General features: G+C 40.0%; 1 protein-coding gene across 1 annotated transcript in view; it reads left to right on the top strand.

The window, feature by feature from the left end:
• Positions 1-20,493, top strand: part of kansl1l (KAT8 regulatory NSL complex subunit 1-like) — an 80,426-nt gene that overhangs the window by 7,446 nt on the left and 52,487 nt on the right. Inside the window, exons 3-8 of the mRNA XM_048598670.1 lie at positions 1,926-2,067; positions 2,722-2,919; positions 3,161-3,273; positions 13,659-13,848; positions 13,939-14,018; positions 15,249-15,313. Of these exons, the coding sequence (XP_048454627.1) occupies positions 1,926-2,067; positions 2,722-2,919; positions 3,161-3,273; positions 13,659-13,848; positions 13,939-14,018; positions 15,249-15,313 (788 nt within the window). The remainder of the gene's footprint in view (positions 1-1,925; positions 2,068-2,721; positions 2,920-3,160; positions 3,274-13,658; positions 13,849-13,938; positions 14,019-15,248; positions 15,314-20,493) is intronic.

Below are 20,493 nucleotides of genomic sequence, written 5' to 3'. Positions count from 1 at the left end.
AGTATATCAGTAAAAGCATTTTGGAAGAATAAACCATAAGTGTTTAGGATGTCAGTGTACAAAGAGATTTTGAACTTTCTTTTCTTTCTAAAGTGCCTGCTGTCAGTCAGGTCATTTAAGGAACATTGAAATTCAATGTCAGAGGCAGTCTTGAGCCTTTTATTGAATAACAGTTTTAATTGAGTTGATAATTTAGAGACTTTGCAATGATTCTAAAGTTTGGCAGTAATACAGATTTTAAAAAATGAGAATGAACAGAATGAATGTGCGATCTTTATAGATTATGGAAATAAACTGAGTTGAAGGTCCCCTCTGTCTGTCTCAGTCTTGCTGTCTCTGTGCTGCCTTTGACTGGCTGGCTCGCGCTGTGATTTTTCAGACTTTTGTTTTCCTTTTACCCTTCCACTTATTGAAGCAATGCCTATTGTGGTGCTTCCCAAACTTCTCCTGTTACTTTTTTGAGACTTAAGTTGTCACCACCTCTAATTGTGAATGGAGGGTAAGGGTTATGAGTGGGCCTATGAAATATGGGCCCGGTTAGCGCTGGAGCATAGCTCTTAGAATTCAGTCAGAGTTCCATGTTGGCCATTGGTCCCCACTTTGGGTTCTACACTAACTTTGGGAACCCCTGACTTTTTGTTTGTTCAGAAATTGCCTACACTAATACTCAACTTGAGTAGCAGATTGGTTTGTCTTTGTCTTGCTGGTCCTGTTGCAAATCACCATGTACTTTTAAAACCAGGTTCAAGGAACATGAACAGTTTGCTTCAAAAACCAAACCTGAAACTTAATGAAATTCTTCCTCTGCTTAACTGGTAACTGAAGCTGGTGTGTGAAATGAGGAGTTTGGTTATAACTGTTAGCTGCTTATTTGTAGAAGTGTAGCAGAATTATAGCCATATTCTCTTTACTAATACAGTGCGAACTTGATCTACAAACAAGCCATATATGGCTTTTGCAACTTACTATACTTCCTTCTTGAAGTATCTCTGAGCATTTGTGTATGTTTCTCCCCTGACTCTTTTTATTTTTCAGAGTTAATTGGTGAACATTAAGTGCTTGTGCTATCTGTTTTACTAATACATTATCTTGCTACCAGATTGGCTTATGAATAAGCAGATGTAGAGGAAAACAACAAGTGAAATGTGAAAAAGCCACATTTGGCATTATGACAGCTATCAAACAAAATCTTTCACGATGCTTTAATTTGTCCATCGTGAAGAATCATAGAACAGTTCAGATCGTAGATCATAGAATCCCTACAGTGTGGAAACAGGCCCTTCAGCCCAACTAGTCCACAACACCCCTCAGAGCATCCCACCCAGACCCGTCCCCCTAATCTACAGATCCCTGGACGTTATGGGCAATGTAGCATGACCAATCCACCTAGCCTGCACATCTTTGGACTGTGGGAGGAAACCCACGCAGACACGGGGAGAATGTGCAAACTCCATACAGACAGTCGCCTGAGTGTGGAATTGAACGCTGCACATCCTTCCTGTGCTGTCGCGATGGGAATTGAATGCAATACTCTTAAATGTGGCCTACTCAAAGTCTTATAAAGCTGCAACATGACATCCTGACTCTTATACTCAGGCCATATGCCTTCTTTACCACCCTATTTAAACATGTGGTCACTTTCAAGGAATTATGGACTTGAACTCCAAGATCCCTCTGTACATCAGTGCTGTTCAGAGCATTGAGAAAAGTGGAAAAAAAAACAGTATTTCTCTCTTTACAGATGCAATCAAAAATGTTTCAGCATCTAAATTATGCATAGTATTTCTGTATATTGATAATGATCTTATGATCTTACAGGATGACAATTTAAAATTACATCGTGAAGCAATACAAATTCAGTGTAGACCAGGATGGTAAGTTGTTAAATCGGTCAATAAGGAATTATAAACCATTTTGTTTTACAGTAAGTACAGGTCCGAGAAGAGATGGACCCTTGATCGTGCTGAAGTTGCAAGCCGGTGGACATGGCTTCAAGCCCAGATATCAGAGCTAGAGTTTAGGATACGACAAATAAACGAAATCTACAAGCACATACGTGTTGCAAAGGTGAAATAGAGAGCCAGCGGAAATAAATTTTAAAAAGCAAATGTTTAACGTATCTAAGCCAGCCAACCTGAGAACATTAACCCATTTTGTATGGGTTATTGTACAAATCTGTGTTCTGTAATTTAAAGCTTGGCATCACCAGCTGTGTATTTTTTACATTCAGCCAATTTTTTTTAAGATTAAATACTTAGGTACCAGTGTAACAGCTTAGAGTGAAACTCCCTTCATGAGTCCTAACAATTTGCATCTGACTTTATAGTTGTGTGCACTACTATTCAGTTACGTTGCAGTTGGAATTTTTTTTGATGTTCCCCTTCACTCCTGAACCAGAAGAGAGAACCCTTCAGGGCTTTTACTACTACTCATCACCCAGTCATTCCTGTTGGAAAATGTGACTGAGACCGTTGTCTGAGAACAAGATGGGGCCTGAAATATGTCATCTTTTGTCACACCTTATCTGGAACACACAAGTAGGCCGATCACTTGGCCACTTGTAACCTGCAATATTTTCAGTTTATGTAATCAACCATTCCATCATGAGGGTATTTCATCTTTCAGAACAAGGTTTTGAAGGTTTCCTTTCATTAATTAGAAAAGTAACTCATTTGAAGCAATGTTTCCTAACTCCAATCATTTTGTTTGATTGCTGTCTAGGAAACAGTGACTCTGGGCGATTCTCAGTGTTCCGGAGACTCTCCCAAAAAGCAGATGGAGTTGACAGAAACGGCAGCTTTATTAGCTGCAGCCGATGATAATAAAACGCCTGTGGAGATAAAGGATTCAACTCTGGAATGCAGTTTGGAAATATCACCAAGCAGCCCTTTGCTGCTTCTAAGGAATATAGATAAACAGGTAGAAAACAAAAAGTTAAAGCTGTAATCTGTTGATAGCTGGAACTGCCAGTAATGTTATAGTCTCTATTATACAAAAGCATGCAAAATAATTGAAATGAAGAGACTAACTTTTGTAAGATTGTCTTCAGGTTACATCATTGCTTAAGGATAGTTCGAGGGGGAATATGCTGCACTGGTATTTGCTTCACGTGCAGAATCATACTCTGAGTTTAAAAGCATTATTTATTAATTGTCTGCAGAGTGCGCAGCTAACGGAATCAGTAAACAGTTTGATCCCTCCGCTCAATTTATCACCTGCTTCTTCTCCTGTCTCTTGTAAGACATACAAACATCCTGGTAGCTTTTTCTACAGGTAAGAATGTTTGTTTGTTAATTTACCTCTGTTTCACTCTCAGTGATCACTTGTGCATTTCCTAGTTAGGAATGTGATTCGCAAGTAGTTGCTTTCTTTGGCAAAACCATGACATTTATTGTTACAAAAGTAATTTTAATTAAATGTTCCTCTATAGAATTACTGATCCATGCAAACCAGTTTAAAAACTGTTTGGGTGTTAGATTAATTCTTTGTAGGAGGTCAAAAATGCATGCGCTTGATAGAAAACAATGAGCTTGTGAGATTACAACTTCAAAGTCATTCAATCTATCCACGATGGTCCCAGATCCTCTTGGCTGATACTTAATTTTAGAATGGGTGCGTTTTTGAGGCTTCTGTCTTATTGTCCTGCCTAGAACAATGTGATTGTGATTGAAAGTTTTGTAGTCAAGACAGCTGTTGAAGAACCTTCCTGGAAGATTTGTGAAGTTTAGTTATGTGCAGTTAATCTTGGAGAACAGATCTATCGATCAAACCTGTATTTGTAATTTTTATATCAATCAGTATGAAGGAAATGGAAATGGGACATTTGGAAAATCAATAAGTTGAGGCAGTTTTAACACAATTTTATGAACAAGAATTTATGCATGGCAAATAAGAGCAAAGAGTATGGTACAGTGCAAGAGGGAGGAAACACATAAAGACAGAAATGGAGAAAATGTGTAAACTCCACGCAGACGGTCAAGCAAGGCTGAAATTGAACTCCTGGCTCCCCTGGTGCTGTGAGGCAGCAGTGTCAATCACTGTATCTCTATGCTGCCCTGAGTCCCCAAGTAATTGATACATGTACCCTGGGAGAAAGACTTCATCTATCCATTCCTCTTATAATTTGTAAACGTTTATCAGGTCACTCATCTTCAAGTGAAGACAAACTAACAATGTCCACTCTCTCATCACAGCTCACACCCTCCAAACCAGACAACATTCTGGTAAACCTTTTCTGCACCCTTTCCAAAGCCTTCACATCCTTCAGGTAGTGAGGCTACCAGAACTGTAGGCAAATTTCAAATATGGTCTTATTAAAGTTCCATACAGCTGCAACATGACTTGTCAATTTTTGTACACTATGCCCCAACAGAAGAAGGTAAGTATGCTTTATTTGATCATCTTCTCCCTTGTGTTGCCACTTTCGGGGAACTGTGGACCTGAATGCCTGGATTCCTCTGTATGTTAATGCTTCTAAGATTTTTTGCGGTTTAATGTATGCTTCCCTCCTACTTTACACCTTCCAAAATGCGTCACCTAGCATTTATCTGGATTAAATGCAGTCAGCCATTTCTACATCCAAATCTCCTGCCTACACTCTTCACGTAAATCACATTTTCAAGTTTAGCCATCTGCATATTTGAAATTTTGTGCCCTGAACATTCAGGTGTTGATAATTATACAAGTGCATCTACGTTACCAGCCTTGTACCCCTCAAACTGCCTTATCTTAAGGAACTAAAACTTCCTTGTGCATCATTTTCTGTGTTCACTAGTGTATGTGCTGCCAGGAATAATGTAGAAATTGTACCTTTTGAGGTCTCACTAGTCTCCTAGCTAGCACCCTAAATCTGTCTGCTGAACTTCATCCTTTCTGTACCTAAATAGTTAGTGCTGTGCTGTGGTTCAATTAAGTCCTTGGTTCTAACACTGGAGACAAGAAACTATCCTGGTTTCAAGCCTGCAGCTGCAGATAGATCTGTTTGTTACTATTATCAGTCCCTATTTCCCAGTCTTTCTGCTGCCTTATACTGTGAATCATCCATGATGCTGTGGACTTTGCTCTGTCTGCACTCCCCAGATCAAGAATCGTTTTCACTGTATTCTGGTGAGAAATCATTGCCAAGGTTCAGGATGTCTGCTCAGAACTGGAGAGGAACCTATTGTAGAAGTGGGAAGATTCAGTTGTCATGATCAATGTTGACTACCTATGATGTAGGTAAGAATAGGAAAGAGGTTTCAATAGTGCCTAGGTCTTCATGCTGCCTAACGTAGAAAGGTGAACTTCAAAGATGATGAACTCTGCATCATTACTTGAACCAGGTGCAAAATGGCATAGATTAAAGATGATTAGATAATTGAATGGGTTGTTGCAAATCATGGCATAAGGAAAGTGTGTTCTAATTGGTGGGGCACCGGCACTAGGAATGCAGATGGTGCAGATATTTTCTAATCGGCATGTTCAAAGATATTACATACCTCTGGAACAGGTGGAAGTTGAAACCAGGCCAATTCGCTCAGAGGTGGGGACATTACCCCTTTTATTGCCACCACAAGAACCCTTATGAGGATAGTGGAGATAATGTTACATGCCTCAGGAGCTGATGGGACTTGAACTCAGGCCTCTTTGGTTTAGATATAGGGACACTGATAGATCCACGGCATCTTGTGCTTCTGAAAATAAAGTAAAAATGTTTTTGTTGAGTTTACATACTTTAAATTAACACATGCCCTCTCCAGGAATCGAACCAGGGCTATGACATAGTGTTGATCATAACCACTAGCCCAACAGGGAAGCATGGGGACGGTGAATGTTTTCTAATCGACCTGTTTAGCGATGTTACTACACAACTTCTGGAGCAGGTGGGACTTGAACCTGGGTCTTCCTGGCTCAGAAGAACCATATGGCGAAAGCAGAAGCTGCACTGTTAGATTTCACATGAATAATGCTGAGCCCAGTGTTCTAGTGAGTGTACATCTAGGGAAGTAACAAGGGGTTTATACTTTATTAAGAGGTAAGATTGAGTAAATTAAAGTGAAATGACAGGCAATAGATCAAAGCAGCAGTAAAGGTAATGATAGTTACTAAGAGTATGCCTGGAAGGGACAATGATCGTAAACTTGATTGTATGCTAGCTGTTAGGCCAGAGTTTTCAAAAACAGTTTAAAAGCAGGCTGATGGCTCTGTTTTGGCATAGCCATAGCATTTGCAATAAAGCAGACAAGTTGTTAGTTCGGGTAGAACTTTGTAAGACCTGATAGTTACAAGGAAACCAAAGCTACAACCTGAATAGTTAAGGGTATGTGACATTTAGGAAGAACATGCAGCTGAGAAAGAGCTGAAGGGTAGCTCTTAAAGAAGGTATCAGAGCTGCTGTGATAGATGACCTTCGTTCTAAAATTTAAAATGTAGAATCAGTTTAGGCAGAACTAAGAAACAGCAAGAGGGAGAAAACTTTAGTGGGACTTGTTTTTAGGACACTAAACAGCAGTGGAACTGTAAATCACAGTATGAAGTAGACAATTAAGAGCAGTATAGTAAACTTGGAGGATTTTAATCTATGTAGACTGGGTAAACATAACTGAAATTGTGTAGGTCAAGTTTTTGAAATGTATGTGGAGTCTTTTTTTTAAAAGAAAGCTATATGTTAAACCAATTAGGGAACTATTTTAGATCTCATAAGGAACAATGAATAAAGGCTAATTTTAATAGTCTTGTAAAGTAGCTTTAGGAAGGACTGACCTGTATTTTACATTAAGTTTGAAAATAATGTAGTTCAGTTAGAAACTTGAGCTTAAATCTAAGCAAAGGAAACCATGTAGGTTTGAGGGGCAAATTGACCATTATGGGTTTGGAAACTATGTTTAAAATGCATGATTTTAGATGGAGGCAATGGCTAACATTTAAAGTTTACAATAACAATGTATTCTTCTAATGTTCGGTCACCCAGCTTGGAGAGGGAAAGTGTTCTAACTGTGGTTAATGAAAGAAATCAAAGATTATATTAGTTAAAGTGAGGAGGCATTTGTGGTCTACAGATATGGTAATTTTGAGGGTCAGGAACATTTTAGAGGTCTACAAAAGTGGACTAAAAAGATTAAGAAAAGGAAATTGTAAACTAGCAAGAAACATACATTCTTCCGTAAAAACCTGATGCCTTAAAAGGAAAAATTATCAAAAACTAACGTGTGTATATTAGGAAATACATGAGGAAAATGTAAAATAGGGAATAAGGAAATGTCAAAACACATTCTGAACTGCCTTCCTGGAGGAAAATACAAAAAGCCTTGCTGTGATAATGACGCATCTAGGGACTAGTGCAAACAAAAGCGTTTTTTTTAAAAACCAAGAGAAATTAATGAAACAACATGGATAAATGCCTTAGACCTGATGATCTAAATTTGAGTGTTGAAAGAGGTGGCTATAGAGATAGTAGTTACACAGGTCATCTTTAAAAGTTTTACGAATTCTAGAATAGTTACTGCAGATTTGAATGTGGCAAATACGATCCCCACTATTTGAGAAATATGGGGTAATGAAAAAGGTGGACTATAGACTTGTTATCATCTGTAGGGACATGCTAGAATTTATAACAAAAGATGAGACCATAAGACACTTGAAAAGTAATTTTGCAGAATCAATGTGGATTTATGGGAAATTATGTTTAGCAAACCTGTTGGGAGTTTTTTTTTGAGGATGTAACTAGCAGTAGAAAATGGGAAAGTGATGGATGATAGTACATTTCTAGATTTTCAGTTTTTAATAAGGTCCCACATGAGATTGGTAAACAAAATTAGAGCATGAGACACAGAAGGGAATATACTGGTATAGATTATGTCTGTCATTCAGTTCTCAATGGACAGAAATCAGGAATGAATGAGTCATTTTCAGGTTCTGACCAATAATTCAAAGATTAGTGTTTGGACCCCCAGCTGCACACAAGATATCGATTTATGTAAATGCGAGTATTAAATGTAACATTGTAAAGTTTACAGATGACTCTCCGAAGTGAGTGAGAGATGTGGGATATAAGCATTTGCTGGCTAAGCCATAACTTATTGCCAGTCTTTGCTTTTGAACTGTATGGCATGCGAAGCCATTTCAGAGGGCAATTAAGAGTATGCCAGACTAGGTAAGGACAGTAGATTTTCTTGCCTAAGCTCACCAGTGAGCCAGTCAGGCTTTTATGGCGATTTAACAATGGTTACATGATTGATATTAGACTTCAGTGTCAGATTTTTATTGAATTCAAATTTCGTCTTCATGTTGGGATTTGAACCCATGGCTCTAGCATGTTAGAACATAGAACAGGATAGCACAGGAATGAGCCGTTTGACCCACTATGGTGTGGTGAACAAAACACCAAATCAAACTAATCCCTTCTGCCTGCCCTTGGTCCATATCCTTCCACTCCTTGCATATTTATATGCTTATCTAAAAGTCCCTTAAACCTCCCTTTCATAACTGCCTCCTCCACCACCCTGGTAGCGTGTTCCAGATTCCTACTACACTTTTTATTTTTAAAAAAAAAACTTGCCCCTCATGTTGCCTTTGAACTTTCCCCTCTTACTTTTAAATGCATGTCCCCTAATTAGACATTTCATCTCCGGAAAAAGATTCTGACTGTTAACCCTATCTATGCACCTCATAATTTTAAAGATTTCTGTCAATTCTCTCCTCGGCCTCTGCTCCAGAAAAGAGAAAACAAGTGTTTTTTTTTTTTTTTTTCTAGTCTCTCCTTTTATAGCTCATACCCTGTCATCCAGGCAGCGTCCTGAAAAACCTTTTCAGCACCCTCTCCAAAGCCTTCCTGTAATGTGGTGACCAGAATTGAACACAATACTCTAAGCATGACCTAACAAAAGTCTTAAAGCTGCAACATGACATCCTGATTCTTGTACTCCATTCCCTGACCAATAGAGGCAAGCGTGCTATATGCCTTCTTTCCCACCTTATCTACCTGCATGGTCACTTTCAGGGAGCTATGGACTTGAGCCCTGACATCCCTCTGTACCTCAATGCTGTTTAGAGTTTGGCCATTAACTATACCTTTCCTTAACGTTTGATCTCCCGAAGTGCAGCATCTCACACTTAGCCAGATTAAACTTCATCTGCCATTTCTCTGCCCATATCTGGAACTGATCTATACCCTGCTACATCTTTTGACAACATTTCTGCACTATCCACAACTCCACCGATCCTTGTATTGTCTGCAAACTTACTAACCCACCCATCTACATTTTCATCCAAGTCATTTATATAAATCATAGATGTTAGTCTGTCGCTCTGGATTGCTAGTCTAGTGACACTACCGATACATCACAGCCTCCCTTTAAATGGTGTTTGGTATGGAGAAATGTAAGGTCATCCACTTTGGTAGGAACACCAGGGTCTGGTACCCAAGCATTCAGAATTCTCTCTCTGGATTCTGCGTAATCCAAGATGGAAAAATTGTGGCTGTAAGAGCTGCTCTGTTTTTTGGCAGATGGAGTTATCTTTAGATAGATCTGGGGTGCTGCTAGGTGGATTAGACATGGGCAGTGCAGGTTTACAGGGATAGGATGGGGGTGGGTCTAGTTGGGATACTGTTCAGAGGGTTGGTGTGAACTCGATGGGCCGAATGGCCTATTTCCACACTAGGCATTCTACGATTCTATACTACATTTTTGGAGAGGCAAATCGAGCAGGACTTGTACGTTTCATGGTAAGGACCTGAGGATGTTGCTGAGCAAAGACCTTGGAATGCAGGTTCATGGTTCCTTGAAAGTAGAATTGCAGGTAGATAGGATATTGAAGAAGGCATTTGGTGTGCTTGCCTATATTGGTCAGTGCTTTGAATATAGGAGTTGGGAGGTCCTATTACAGCTGTACAGGACATTGGTTAGGCCACTTCTGGAATACTGTGTTCAGTTTTTGTCTCCCTGCTATAGGAAGGATGTTGCAAAGCTTGAAGGGTTCAGAAAAAATTTACAAATGTATTGCTGGGATTAGAGGTTTTGAGCTATAGGGCGAGGCTGAATAGGCTGGGGCTATGTTCCCTGGGTCGTCAGAGGCTGAGGGGGTGACTTTCTAGAAGTTAATAAAATCATGAGAGCTTGAATAGGGTGAGTAGCCAAGGTTTTTTTCCCCCAGGGTGGGGAGTCCAAAACTAGAGGGCACAGGTTGAAGTTAAGGGGAAAGATATAAAAGGGACCTAAGGGGCAGCCTTTTCACACAGAGGGTGGTGCGTGTATGGAATAAGGGGTGCCAGAGGAAGTGGTGAAGGCTGGTATAATTACAACATTTAAAAGGCATCTGGATGGGTATATGAATAGGGTTATGAGCCTATAGGGTTGAGGGTTATGGGGCAAAAGCTGGCTAGTGAGACTAGATTACTTTAGGATATCTGGTTGGCATGGGCAACTTGGACCAAAGGGTCTGTTTCTGTGCTGTACAGTGCTATAACTCTATAATTGGCATTCCAAAACATCATCAGGTTTTTATGACCAGTCATGACCACTGTTTTTAAAACATTCATCTTAACAGTTGAGATCTCTTAGCTGCCACTAATATTTTTCAGTCAGTTTGCAGATTCAGCTCATTGTCAGTCCCCATTCTCTGTACGTGAATGATACTTGGATGATTACTGTAATTAAATGGTGAGAAGTTGGAAAGTTTTGAATTAGAGAGATCGGAGTATCCTTGTTCATGAGTCACTGAACATTAACATGCAGGTACAGAAAGCTATTAAGACAAGTGGTATGTTTACCCAATTCTCTTGCAATAAAGGTCTGTGTGTGAAGATATCTTGCTGAAATTATAGAGCCTTGGGGAGACTGCACCTGGAATATTGTGTGCAGTTTTGGAGGGATGCACTTGCCATTGAAGGAATTCAGCAAAGGTTTCACAAACCAATTTCTGGGATGGAGGAATCGCTCTGCTTTCAAGAATGAGAAGTGGCTTTGTTGCGACAAACACATTTTTACAGAACGCAACTGGATGTATGCGGGAAGAATGTTTACTGACTTGTAGGCACTGTCCCTATTTAAACTGCAAAGCTGAGTGTTTGTTTGTGCAGTCACCCCAACACAAATGATGTTGGCTTCCTGCATGCTGATCACAGCATTGACTTTATATTCTGGAAGTCACTGTTATATCCATGGGCGTTCCCCACAGTTGGAAAGAAAATTAAAGGGAATGCTGCTCATGAGGATGCTGTGGAACCCAGCTGGGGACGGGGTCTCGGAGTAGGGATTTAGCCATATGGGACTGAGCTGAGTGGGAATTTCTTCATGTGGGAAAGGGTGATGTTGATGGTGAATCTTGCATAAATCTGAGTCTCAATTTTGAACATACTCAATGTTTGAACGTTCATAATCCTGACAGATCTAAGAGCAGAACAGGCAGAAATATATAAAAGCCTGGTTAGGTCAGCTGAAGTACTGCGCACAGTTCTTGCCAATATTATTGGAAGGATGTGATCAGGGCAGAGGGAGTACATAAGAGATTTGTGAGGATGTTTCCAAGAATTGAGAATTCTTGGAATGCAAGAAAACTGGATGGAATACTTTTTAATCTGAGGCTGATGGAGATTTTAATAAAGGTGTATAAAATACAAAGAGCCTAGGTAGAGACAATAGGAATGCCCTAATACTTGTAGCAGAGATATCAATAACAAGAAAGCAGAGGCTTCATAATTGGTAGGAAGATTAGACGGCAATTGAAAAGGGTGGTGATCTGTCATCCATTTTGTGTTTATTTAAAAAAAAAATGCTTGGATATGCACTTGAAGAGGTGTAAACTATAAAGAAATAGGTAGAAAATGGGGTTAGACCAGAGAGCTTACTTTCACCTAGCAATGAGAAAGATTTGAATGGCTGCTTTCTGTGCTGTAAATTTTCACTGGCTGGAATTCTGTGGCATGGCAGCTCAATAGCTGGTGGGGGCACAATTTTTCGCCATGGCTGTGGTCCTGTGCCTGCTGCATTCTTGCCTTTTCCCACTCCAGCTGGGAATTTTCCAGTGGCAGAGGAAGTGTTAGACAACCTGCTGGGGATTTAACCGTGCTGAGGGGCCAGCCATGAGGAGGTGAAAATCAGCTGACGGGTAGTATTAAGGTAGATTAGTCCCCAAGTCCTGATGTGATCTATCCCAGTATATTGAGTGAGGCAAGAGAACACATTGCTGGAGCATTGACAATTGGTCTAGAGGACTGGAGAATAACTACATTGTCCCATTGTTTAAGAAGGGTAGCAGGGATAATCCAGGAAGTTACAGGCCTGTGAACCTCACATTGTTGGTAGGGAAATTTATTGGAAAGGATTGTCAAGGACAAGATCCATACGCATTTGGAAGCAAATGCACTGAGTGATAGACAGCATGGTTTTGTGTAAGGGAGCTGTGTGTCACTAACTTGATCAAGTTTTTTGAGGAGGTGACTAAGATGATTGCGGGAAACGTGGTTGATTTTTGAAGTCCTTGTAGACAACAAAGCCTTTGAGAAGTTCCTTCATGGCAGACTGATACAAAAGGAAAAGTCACATGGTATCATGGATGAGCTGGCAAGATGGATACAGAACTGGTGTAGTCATAGGAGAGGGTAGTGGTAGAGGGATGCTTTTTGGAAGGGAGGGTTGTGACGAGTAGTGTTCCACAGGGATCGGTGCTGGGAACTCTGCTGTTTTGTGGTGTGAATAAGTGATTTGGAATAAAACCTAGCTGGTTTAATTAGTAAGATTGGAGTTGCAGATTGACGAGGATTGTCAGAGGATACAGCAGGATATGGATCAGTTGGAGGCCTGGGTAGAAAACTGCAGAAGGATGTGGATGCTTTGGAGAGGGTACAGAAAAGGTTTACCAGCATGGTGCTGGTCTGTGGGATTTTAGCAATGAAGAAAGGTTGGATAGATTGGATTTGTTTTCACTGGAACGCAGGAGGTTGAAGGGTGACCTGATAGAAGTTTGAGATTGTGAATGGCATGGATAGAGTGGAAAGTATGAGACTTTTTTCTTAGAGTGGAGGAGTTGATTCCTCGGGGACACGGTTCAAAGTGGGATTGCGGGTGGAGGGTGGGCATAGTTTGAGATATGAGGAATGCTTTTCACATAAAGGGTGGTGAGTGCCTGGGTAGTGCTGCCAGAGAAAGTGGTAGATGCAGACGCAATAGCAGCATTGAAGAAACACCTGGATGAATACTTCTATACGAAGGGAATAGAGGGATACGGATCCTGTAAGTGAAGACAATTTTAGTATGGAAGGGTAAAATGTGTTGGTGCAGGCTTGGAGGGCTGAAGGGCCTGTTCCTGTGCTGTGTTCTTCTGTCATGTTTAACTGTTTACGAAAGCTGTAGAATTTTTTTCAAAAGTTCATTCTATATGATTTGAAATCCTTATCAAATCTTCATAATTTATGGTTCTAGCAGAGCCATGGACAGTTAATTTGATTTATAGTGGGGCTTCAGCATGCATGTGAAATGGCGCTCTTTATTTCAAATGGATGAGTGGGCAGTGCCTTAAAACTAAAGCTCACCACTTCTGCTGTTGTAAGTCTAACTTGAGTGACTTTTGATGCAGTGCTTTTTTTTTTTTTTGAAGCAGTCCCTTTTATCACTAATGCCAATGTTGTTTCTTTTTGTTACGTTATCTAATAGGCGCACTATAAAAATAACTGTGGTTATTAGTGTTTTAGGTGATGATGTGTCTGGCTCTTCGGACTGTTTTGGTTCTGAGGAATGTCAGCCTAAGACAGAGCATCCAGACAGAACTACACAGCAACTTCTTTCTGTGGATGACACATCAGCCAGAACCAGGCCTCTCCGGATGCAGCATAAGCACAGGCCTTTTGGTCATGTTTATGACACGAGCAGATGGGTGAGTTGAATTGCTTAAAACCAAGTTCAGGAAGCTTTTGCTTTGTGATTGAAGGTGCCAGCCTAACATGTGAATTTTGTGCTCATTAAGGCAATGTTGTTGTTAGGAATTGAAGATGTGAGGTATCTAGTGTCAAAAGATGGGCAGTTTTCAACTGTGGGCCTGTATGCGTGAGGTGCAAATTTGAAACTTCCCCAATTCACTCCCAAGAAGACAATAGATAAAGGAGACATCCTCCTTGTCAGTTTAAGCTGACTTGAACCAAGGACTATAAATAAAAGTTAAGTATTTAATCAATTAAATTATTTTTGGCTTTTCTTACCATATAATTACATTCGTTCAGTTTTTTTTGTAACTAAGTAGAAGCAGAAGTATTTTACCAATTGCATACTATCGACTACTGTGAAAGCAGAACTGGAGTCACTGGGAGTCAGGAAGTTGGGTGGGGGAGGTGGAAGCTCTTGTGCTGATTAGAGTCTTAGCTAGCAAGAAAATGGTTGATCATCTTGGCTTCAGGATATCATTGGAGGAGTTCCTCATGGCAGTTTGAGAACAACTGCTTCTTGATTTATCTCCCCTTTTTATAAGGTCAGAATTGGGAATATTCACTGTGCAATGCCTAGCACCATTCGCAACTCCTCCAATACTGAAGCAGTTTGTGCAGCAAATCTCAACACCCAGTTTTGGGCTAACAAATAGCAAGTGACATTCACATCACACAAGTGCCAGGCAGTGACCATCTTCAATGAGAGACAATCTAACCATATCACCTGGATGTTCAATGGCATTACTGTCACTGAATTTTCGATCAGTGACATCCTGGGGTTACCATTAACCAGAAATTGAACTAAACAGCCATGTAGACACTGGCTACAAAAGCAGGTCACAGACTAGGAATCTGTTAACTTGCCTCCTTTACTTCAGTGCCTATCCATCACCATCTATAAAACACAAATTAGCGGTATGATAGCATATTTTCCGCTTGCCTGAATAGGTGCAGCTCCAACAACTAAATTCACCACCATCCGGGACAAAACAGTCAGCTTGATCGGTATGCCTTCTGTCAATGCAGTGTGGCTGCAATGTGTGACGTCGGCATAATGTACTGCAGTAACTCACCAAAACTCCCTTGGCAGCACCTTTGAACCAGTGACCGCCGCCATTTTTAGGGATGAGCTGTAAATGTTGTCTGTTAGTGACACACACTTCTAATGAACAAATAACATAGAATGTGGCTTTGGACCTGACGCTGAAATCATGTGAAGGACATCGTTTAACACAGTTAGCTATTATTAAGAGTCAGTTGTTGCACTTGAGTATTTTCAAAGTAGGATGCAAAACAAAATGATTTTTTTCATTGTCTTGATAACAGTTAGTAACTGACATGAAAATTGCTTCAGTTTGCACATTGAAACTTTGAATGTAGATATCAGTTTTACTTCAGTTTTTGATGTTCATAAGGACTGTAAACTATCAGGCAGTGGCTAAAAGTTCTGAGGAAGGGTCACTCAACCCAAAATGTTAACTGATTTCTGTCCACAGATGCTGCCTGAGCTTATCCAGCAATTTCTATTTTTGTTTCTAAAAGCAATATGTGTTAGAATAGTGAAACATACTACTTCAATAGATTTTGTTTGTAATTCCTCCTAAAAAGGAGGAAAATTATGTAGTGTTTTCTACTTCTGAGAATTATACACTCAGCATTTGGATGTTCATGTATACATAGGTGTATACACAGATGGACTGGATGATTACATAGATGATCTGGAGTTGGGGACTAAGTGTGCTGTGTCAAAATTTGCAGATGACACTAAGGTGAGTGGTAGAGCAAAGTGTGCAGAAGACACTGAAAGTCTGCACAGGGATATAGATAGTCTAAGTGAGTGGGCAAAGGTCTGGCAGATGGAGTACAATGTTGATAAGTGTGAGGTCATCCATTTTGGTAGGAATAACTGCAAAATGGACTGTTTTAAATGGTAAAAAATTGCAGCATGTTGCTGTGCAGAGGGACTTGGGTGTCCTTGTGCATGACTTGCTAAAAGTAGGATTGCAGGTGCAGCAGGTAATTAAAAAGGCAAATGGAATTTTGTCTGCCATTGCTAGAGGGATGGAGTTTAAAAACAGGGAGGCTGTACTGCAGCTGTATAGAGTCCTGGTGAGGCCACACCTGGAGTACTGTGTGCAGTTTTGGTCTCCTTACTTGAAGAGATATACTAGCACTGGAGGGGGTGCAGAGGAGATTCACTTGGTTGATTCCAGAGTTGAGAGGGTTGGATTATGAGGAGAGACTGAGTAGACTGGGATTAAACTCATTGGAATTCGGAAGAATGAGGGGAGATCTTATAGAAACATATAAGATTATGAAGGGAATAGATAAGGTGGAGGCAGGGAGGTTGTTTTCGCTAGCAGGTGAAACTAGGACAAGAGGTCTTCGCCTCACAATAAAGGGAAACGGATGTAGGATTGAGGTCAGGAGGAACTTCTTCACCCAAAGGGTTGAGTCTATGGAACTCCCTGCCCAGTGAAGCAGTTGAAGCTACCTCACCAAATGTTTTTAAGGCAAGGCTAGATAAATTTTTGAATAGTAAAGGAATTAAGGGTTATGGTTAGTGGACGGGTAAGGGGAGCTGAGTCTCAAGATCAGCCATGATCTTATTAAATGGCGGGGCAGGCTCGAGGGGCCAGATGGCCTACTCCTGCTCCTAGTTCTTATGTTCCTATGACTCGCAAATGTGATGCGTGGCACAGTTGAATATCCAATAGCTTGTCTCCTGCATGAAGGCAACGTGAAGTATTAGGAAGGTATTCGTACCTGCAAGGGAAGTCCTATAAGAGTTAGCTCTTCCAGCAGAGGTGGGAGTACAAATCACAAACTGCCTCTTTTTTGTTTTTCTTTCCTACCCCTCAGGTCCCCTCCCTTTTCCCCCATCTCCTCTTCCTTCCCTCAGGTGCCCTGACATTGACACCAGCTTTAATAATTTCACTTGGATCCCCAGATCAAACTTCTAAAGTAATGTCTTCCTTCCATCATTTTATGCAGGCATTTCATAGCTAGGAGCATTACTGTGCAAAAGTGAGACACTGAAAATGGCAACTAATGACAGTAAAGACATTACAACTCCTCCTATTTTCTGTTAGTGATTTTGAAGCACCCTTCGTGTTCAGAACGAGGAATCAGTTGCTAAATAAAGTGCATGAATCTGGGGGAGGCGATGGCCTGGTGGTATTATCACTGGACTGTTAATCTAGAGACCCAGATAACGTTCTGGGACCTGGGTTCGAATCCTACAGCAGATCGTGGAATTTGAATGCCAATATCTGGAATGAAGAGTCTAATGATGACCGTGTTGTCGATTGTTGGGAAAAACCCATCTGGTTCACTAATGTCCTTTTTTAGGGAATGAAACTGCCATCTTTATCTGGTCTGGTCTACATGTGACTCCAGACCCACAACAATGTTGTTGACTCTGAACTGTCCCCTGGGCAATAAATGCTGCCTAGCCAGTGATCCCTCAACCCTTTAAATAAATTAAAAAAAAAAAAAAAAAAAAAAAAAAAAAATTATGGCTAATAACTCATACACCTATCATATGATTTTATTTCACATAATTATATTGGATATAATTTTCCCTACGTGACCATGCACAGTTGTCACTTCTGCATCCATTGAAACAACACTCTTAATATAGACCATAAAAGTTCTTTATGCGAGCGTGGAGGGAGGATGAATAAATGATCGTTGTGATGATCAGTAGAGCTGATTAAAGTTTAGTTGAAAAGATATATTGTTAAATGAATTTATAAGTGAAGAATGAAATCAAGTCACATAAGGACGCAGGTAAGGAGTTTGAGAATAGTGGATGTGACAGAGGGCTTTTCCGCTAGAGTTGTGATGAAGGTATGTTGATGACCGGAAAAACTAGAGTAGAAGAGCAGAAGTCGTGAAAGATTAGATTTGAGGTGTCAGATAATTAGTGTTACAAAGCTAGCAACAAGGAACTGTACACTTCATTCTGGATAGATTTGGCAATCACTGGGTTCCATAATGGTTTTCAATCGATGGCACCGTTTCACTGCTTTCCAGATCAGGAAGATAGTGTTTTCCTGCTGATTATTGTTAAAATGAATCATGCTGTTCTATTAACTCTTTATTCAGCCTTCTCTGTAGAGTCAAAATTGTCCCAATATCTCAACACATTTTAATCACTTCTAGTACTGATATGTTTTTCAGAATGTCACTCAAATTATGAAGTCCAAGCCAATGTAAATTTAATAAGAACAGGAGTAAGCCATTTAATCCTTGAGTCTCTTCAGCCATTTACTGGGGTCATGGCCTATGACCTGTGTCCGATTATTTCTTAAGAAAAATCTGTCTGTTTCAGATAGATATCTTAGTTTTGTGTAGTTTCAATTGTCATTTGCAGAAGGGAGTTCCAAAAGGTAATGTTACTAAAGAGCAGTGAATTTTCCTAGTACCCTGCATAAAACGTTTTCCTATGTCAGTGCAATAATTTAACCAAGCACTTATATACTTTAATTTGTGGCATAAATTTGGCCTTAATATTTGCCTACATTACTGCCAATGGGCAAAAACAGCAATGCACTGCATGAAATGCTTTGAGCTATTGTGTAAATATGAATTATTAGTCAAAATTCCATAATTCTGACCTTAACTGTAAAAAAACAGGTTATCTTAGGCCAGTATATCTATGGTACCACCAATCTTTATCTTAAATACTCTGAAAGAATATAATTCAACTTTACAGTGCCAACACTATTAGCTTGTTCCTTTGACCACCACCTTCCAGGTGCTAGTGGTACTTTTGAGGCTGCAAGATATCAGTAGTATTCCTACATAAAAAATTTAGTAGCCTTAACTTAATTGTCCAGAATATAAACAATTACTAAAATATCATATTAAGACGTTTTCATTGTACTTTCACTGTACTATACTTCAGTTTAATGCTGGCACTCACATTACATTTTGTCAGCAATTATTTGAAAATTTCCTGAAACCATTTACACATGAAGTGTCAGAATAGTAGAAGGCTGCAGCGCACAAAGTGACCACTCTATTAATTGTTCTTTTCAAAAGGTATTCAATAACTCGCACTCCCTTTCTCTTGCCCCACAACTATACAAGTTATTTCTTCTGCACGTTTGAATGGTATTATTGAAGCTACTTTGACTACACTTAACCTAAGCGTATTCTAGATCATCATAGTTTGCTTTCTCTTCACTTGGTCTTTTTTCTTTTGAAGTTTACTTACCACGTACCTCTGTCCTTTTTGGATCGTGATCATTTTGTCAGTGGAACCATCGTTCATCTTTATTATAAGTTTAATCTTATTTGTCCTTAACAAACACCATCACGTTTTTGAATACCTACATTTTTTTTTAACCTGAGGAAAACAACGCCAGCTTCTCTCTAAATTAACTGAAGTCCCACATTCCTTATGCTGTCTTAGCAGCTTTTTGTCCGCATCCTCTTTGGTCTGGACGTTGTTCCAAAAGTATGTTGTCCAGCACTGAACATGCTATTCCAGCTGGGGGAAGATTGATTTTTTTTTTTTTAAGGTTTAGCATGAATTCCTTGCTTTTGTACTGTGTACCGCTTCAAAAAGCCAAGGATACTGTATTGATTTTAATAGTCTTCTCAACTTATCCTGTCTACTTAAGTTTTTGTGTATGTACATGTTTCTTCATTCCTGCACTCTGCTAAATTGTATCATGTAATTCTTCCTACTGAAATGCATACATTTCTCTGTAGTAAATTTCATGTCATGTGCCTATCTATTTCATTATTTCATATTTCATAGTCATAGAGTCCTACAGCACAGAGACAGACCCTTCAGCCCAAACTGGTCCATGCTGATCAAAATGTCCATCTGCACTAACCCCATTTTCCTGCACTTGGCCCATATCCTTCTAAAGCTTTCCTATCCATGTATTCGTCCAATGCCTTTTAAATGTTGTTAATGTACCTGCCTCAACCAATTCTGCTGGCAGCTTATTCCATTTGCATACCACCCTCTGCTTAAAAAAAAAAAATTGCCCCTTGGGTTCCCATCCACCCCCCCCCCCCGCCCTCTTTAGCTTAAACTGAGGCCCTTTAGTCCTTGATTCCCCAAACCTGGGAAAATGACTGAGATGAGTGCATTCGCCCTATCCGTGCCTCTCATGATCTTACACACTTTAAGATTCCCCCCTTGTCTTCGCTCTAAAGAAAAAAAATCCTAGCTTGTCCAACCTCTCTCTGTAACTCGGTCCCTTGAGTCCTGGCAACATCCTTGTAAATTTCTTCACTCTCTTCTTTTTGTTTCCAGTTTAACAACATCCTTCCTGTAGCAAGGTAACAAAAACTGCATACAATACTCCAAGTGCGTCCTCCCCAATGTCTTGTACAACTGCAACACAACTTCCCAATTTCTATGATAGTTTCAAAGATAGTAGGAACTGCAGATGCTGGAGAATCTGAGATAATCAGGTGTAGAGCTGGATGAACACAGCAGGCCAAGCAGCATCAGAGGAGCAGGAACAGAGAGAGTATGAACTGCAGATGCTGGAGAATCTGAGATAACAAGGTGTAGAGCTGGATGAACATAGCAGGCCAAGCAGCATCAGAGGAGCAGGAAGGCTGACGTT

Source organism: Rhincodon typus, chromosome 7 (assembly GCF_021869965.1).
Source record: "Rhincodon typus isolate 14 chromosome 7, sRhiTyp1.1, whole genome shotgun sequence".
In the NCBI taxonomy this organism is placed as follows: domain Eukaryota; kingdom Metazoa; phylum Chordata; class Chondrichthyes; order Orectolobiformes; family Rhincodontidae; genus Rhincodon; species Rhincodon typus.
Note: the sequence above shows the minus strand (reverse complement) of the source record. Positions and strands in the feature narration are given on the sequence as shown.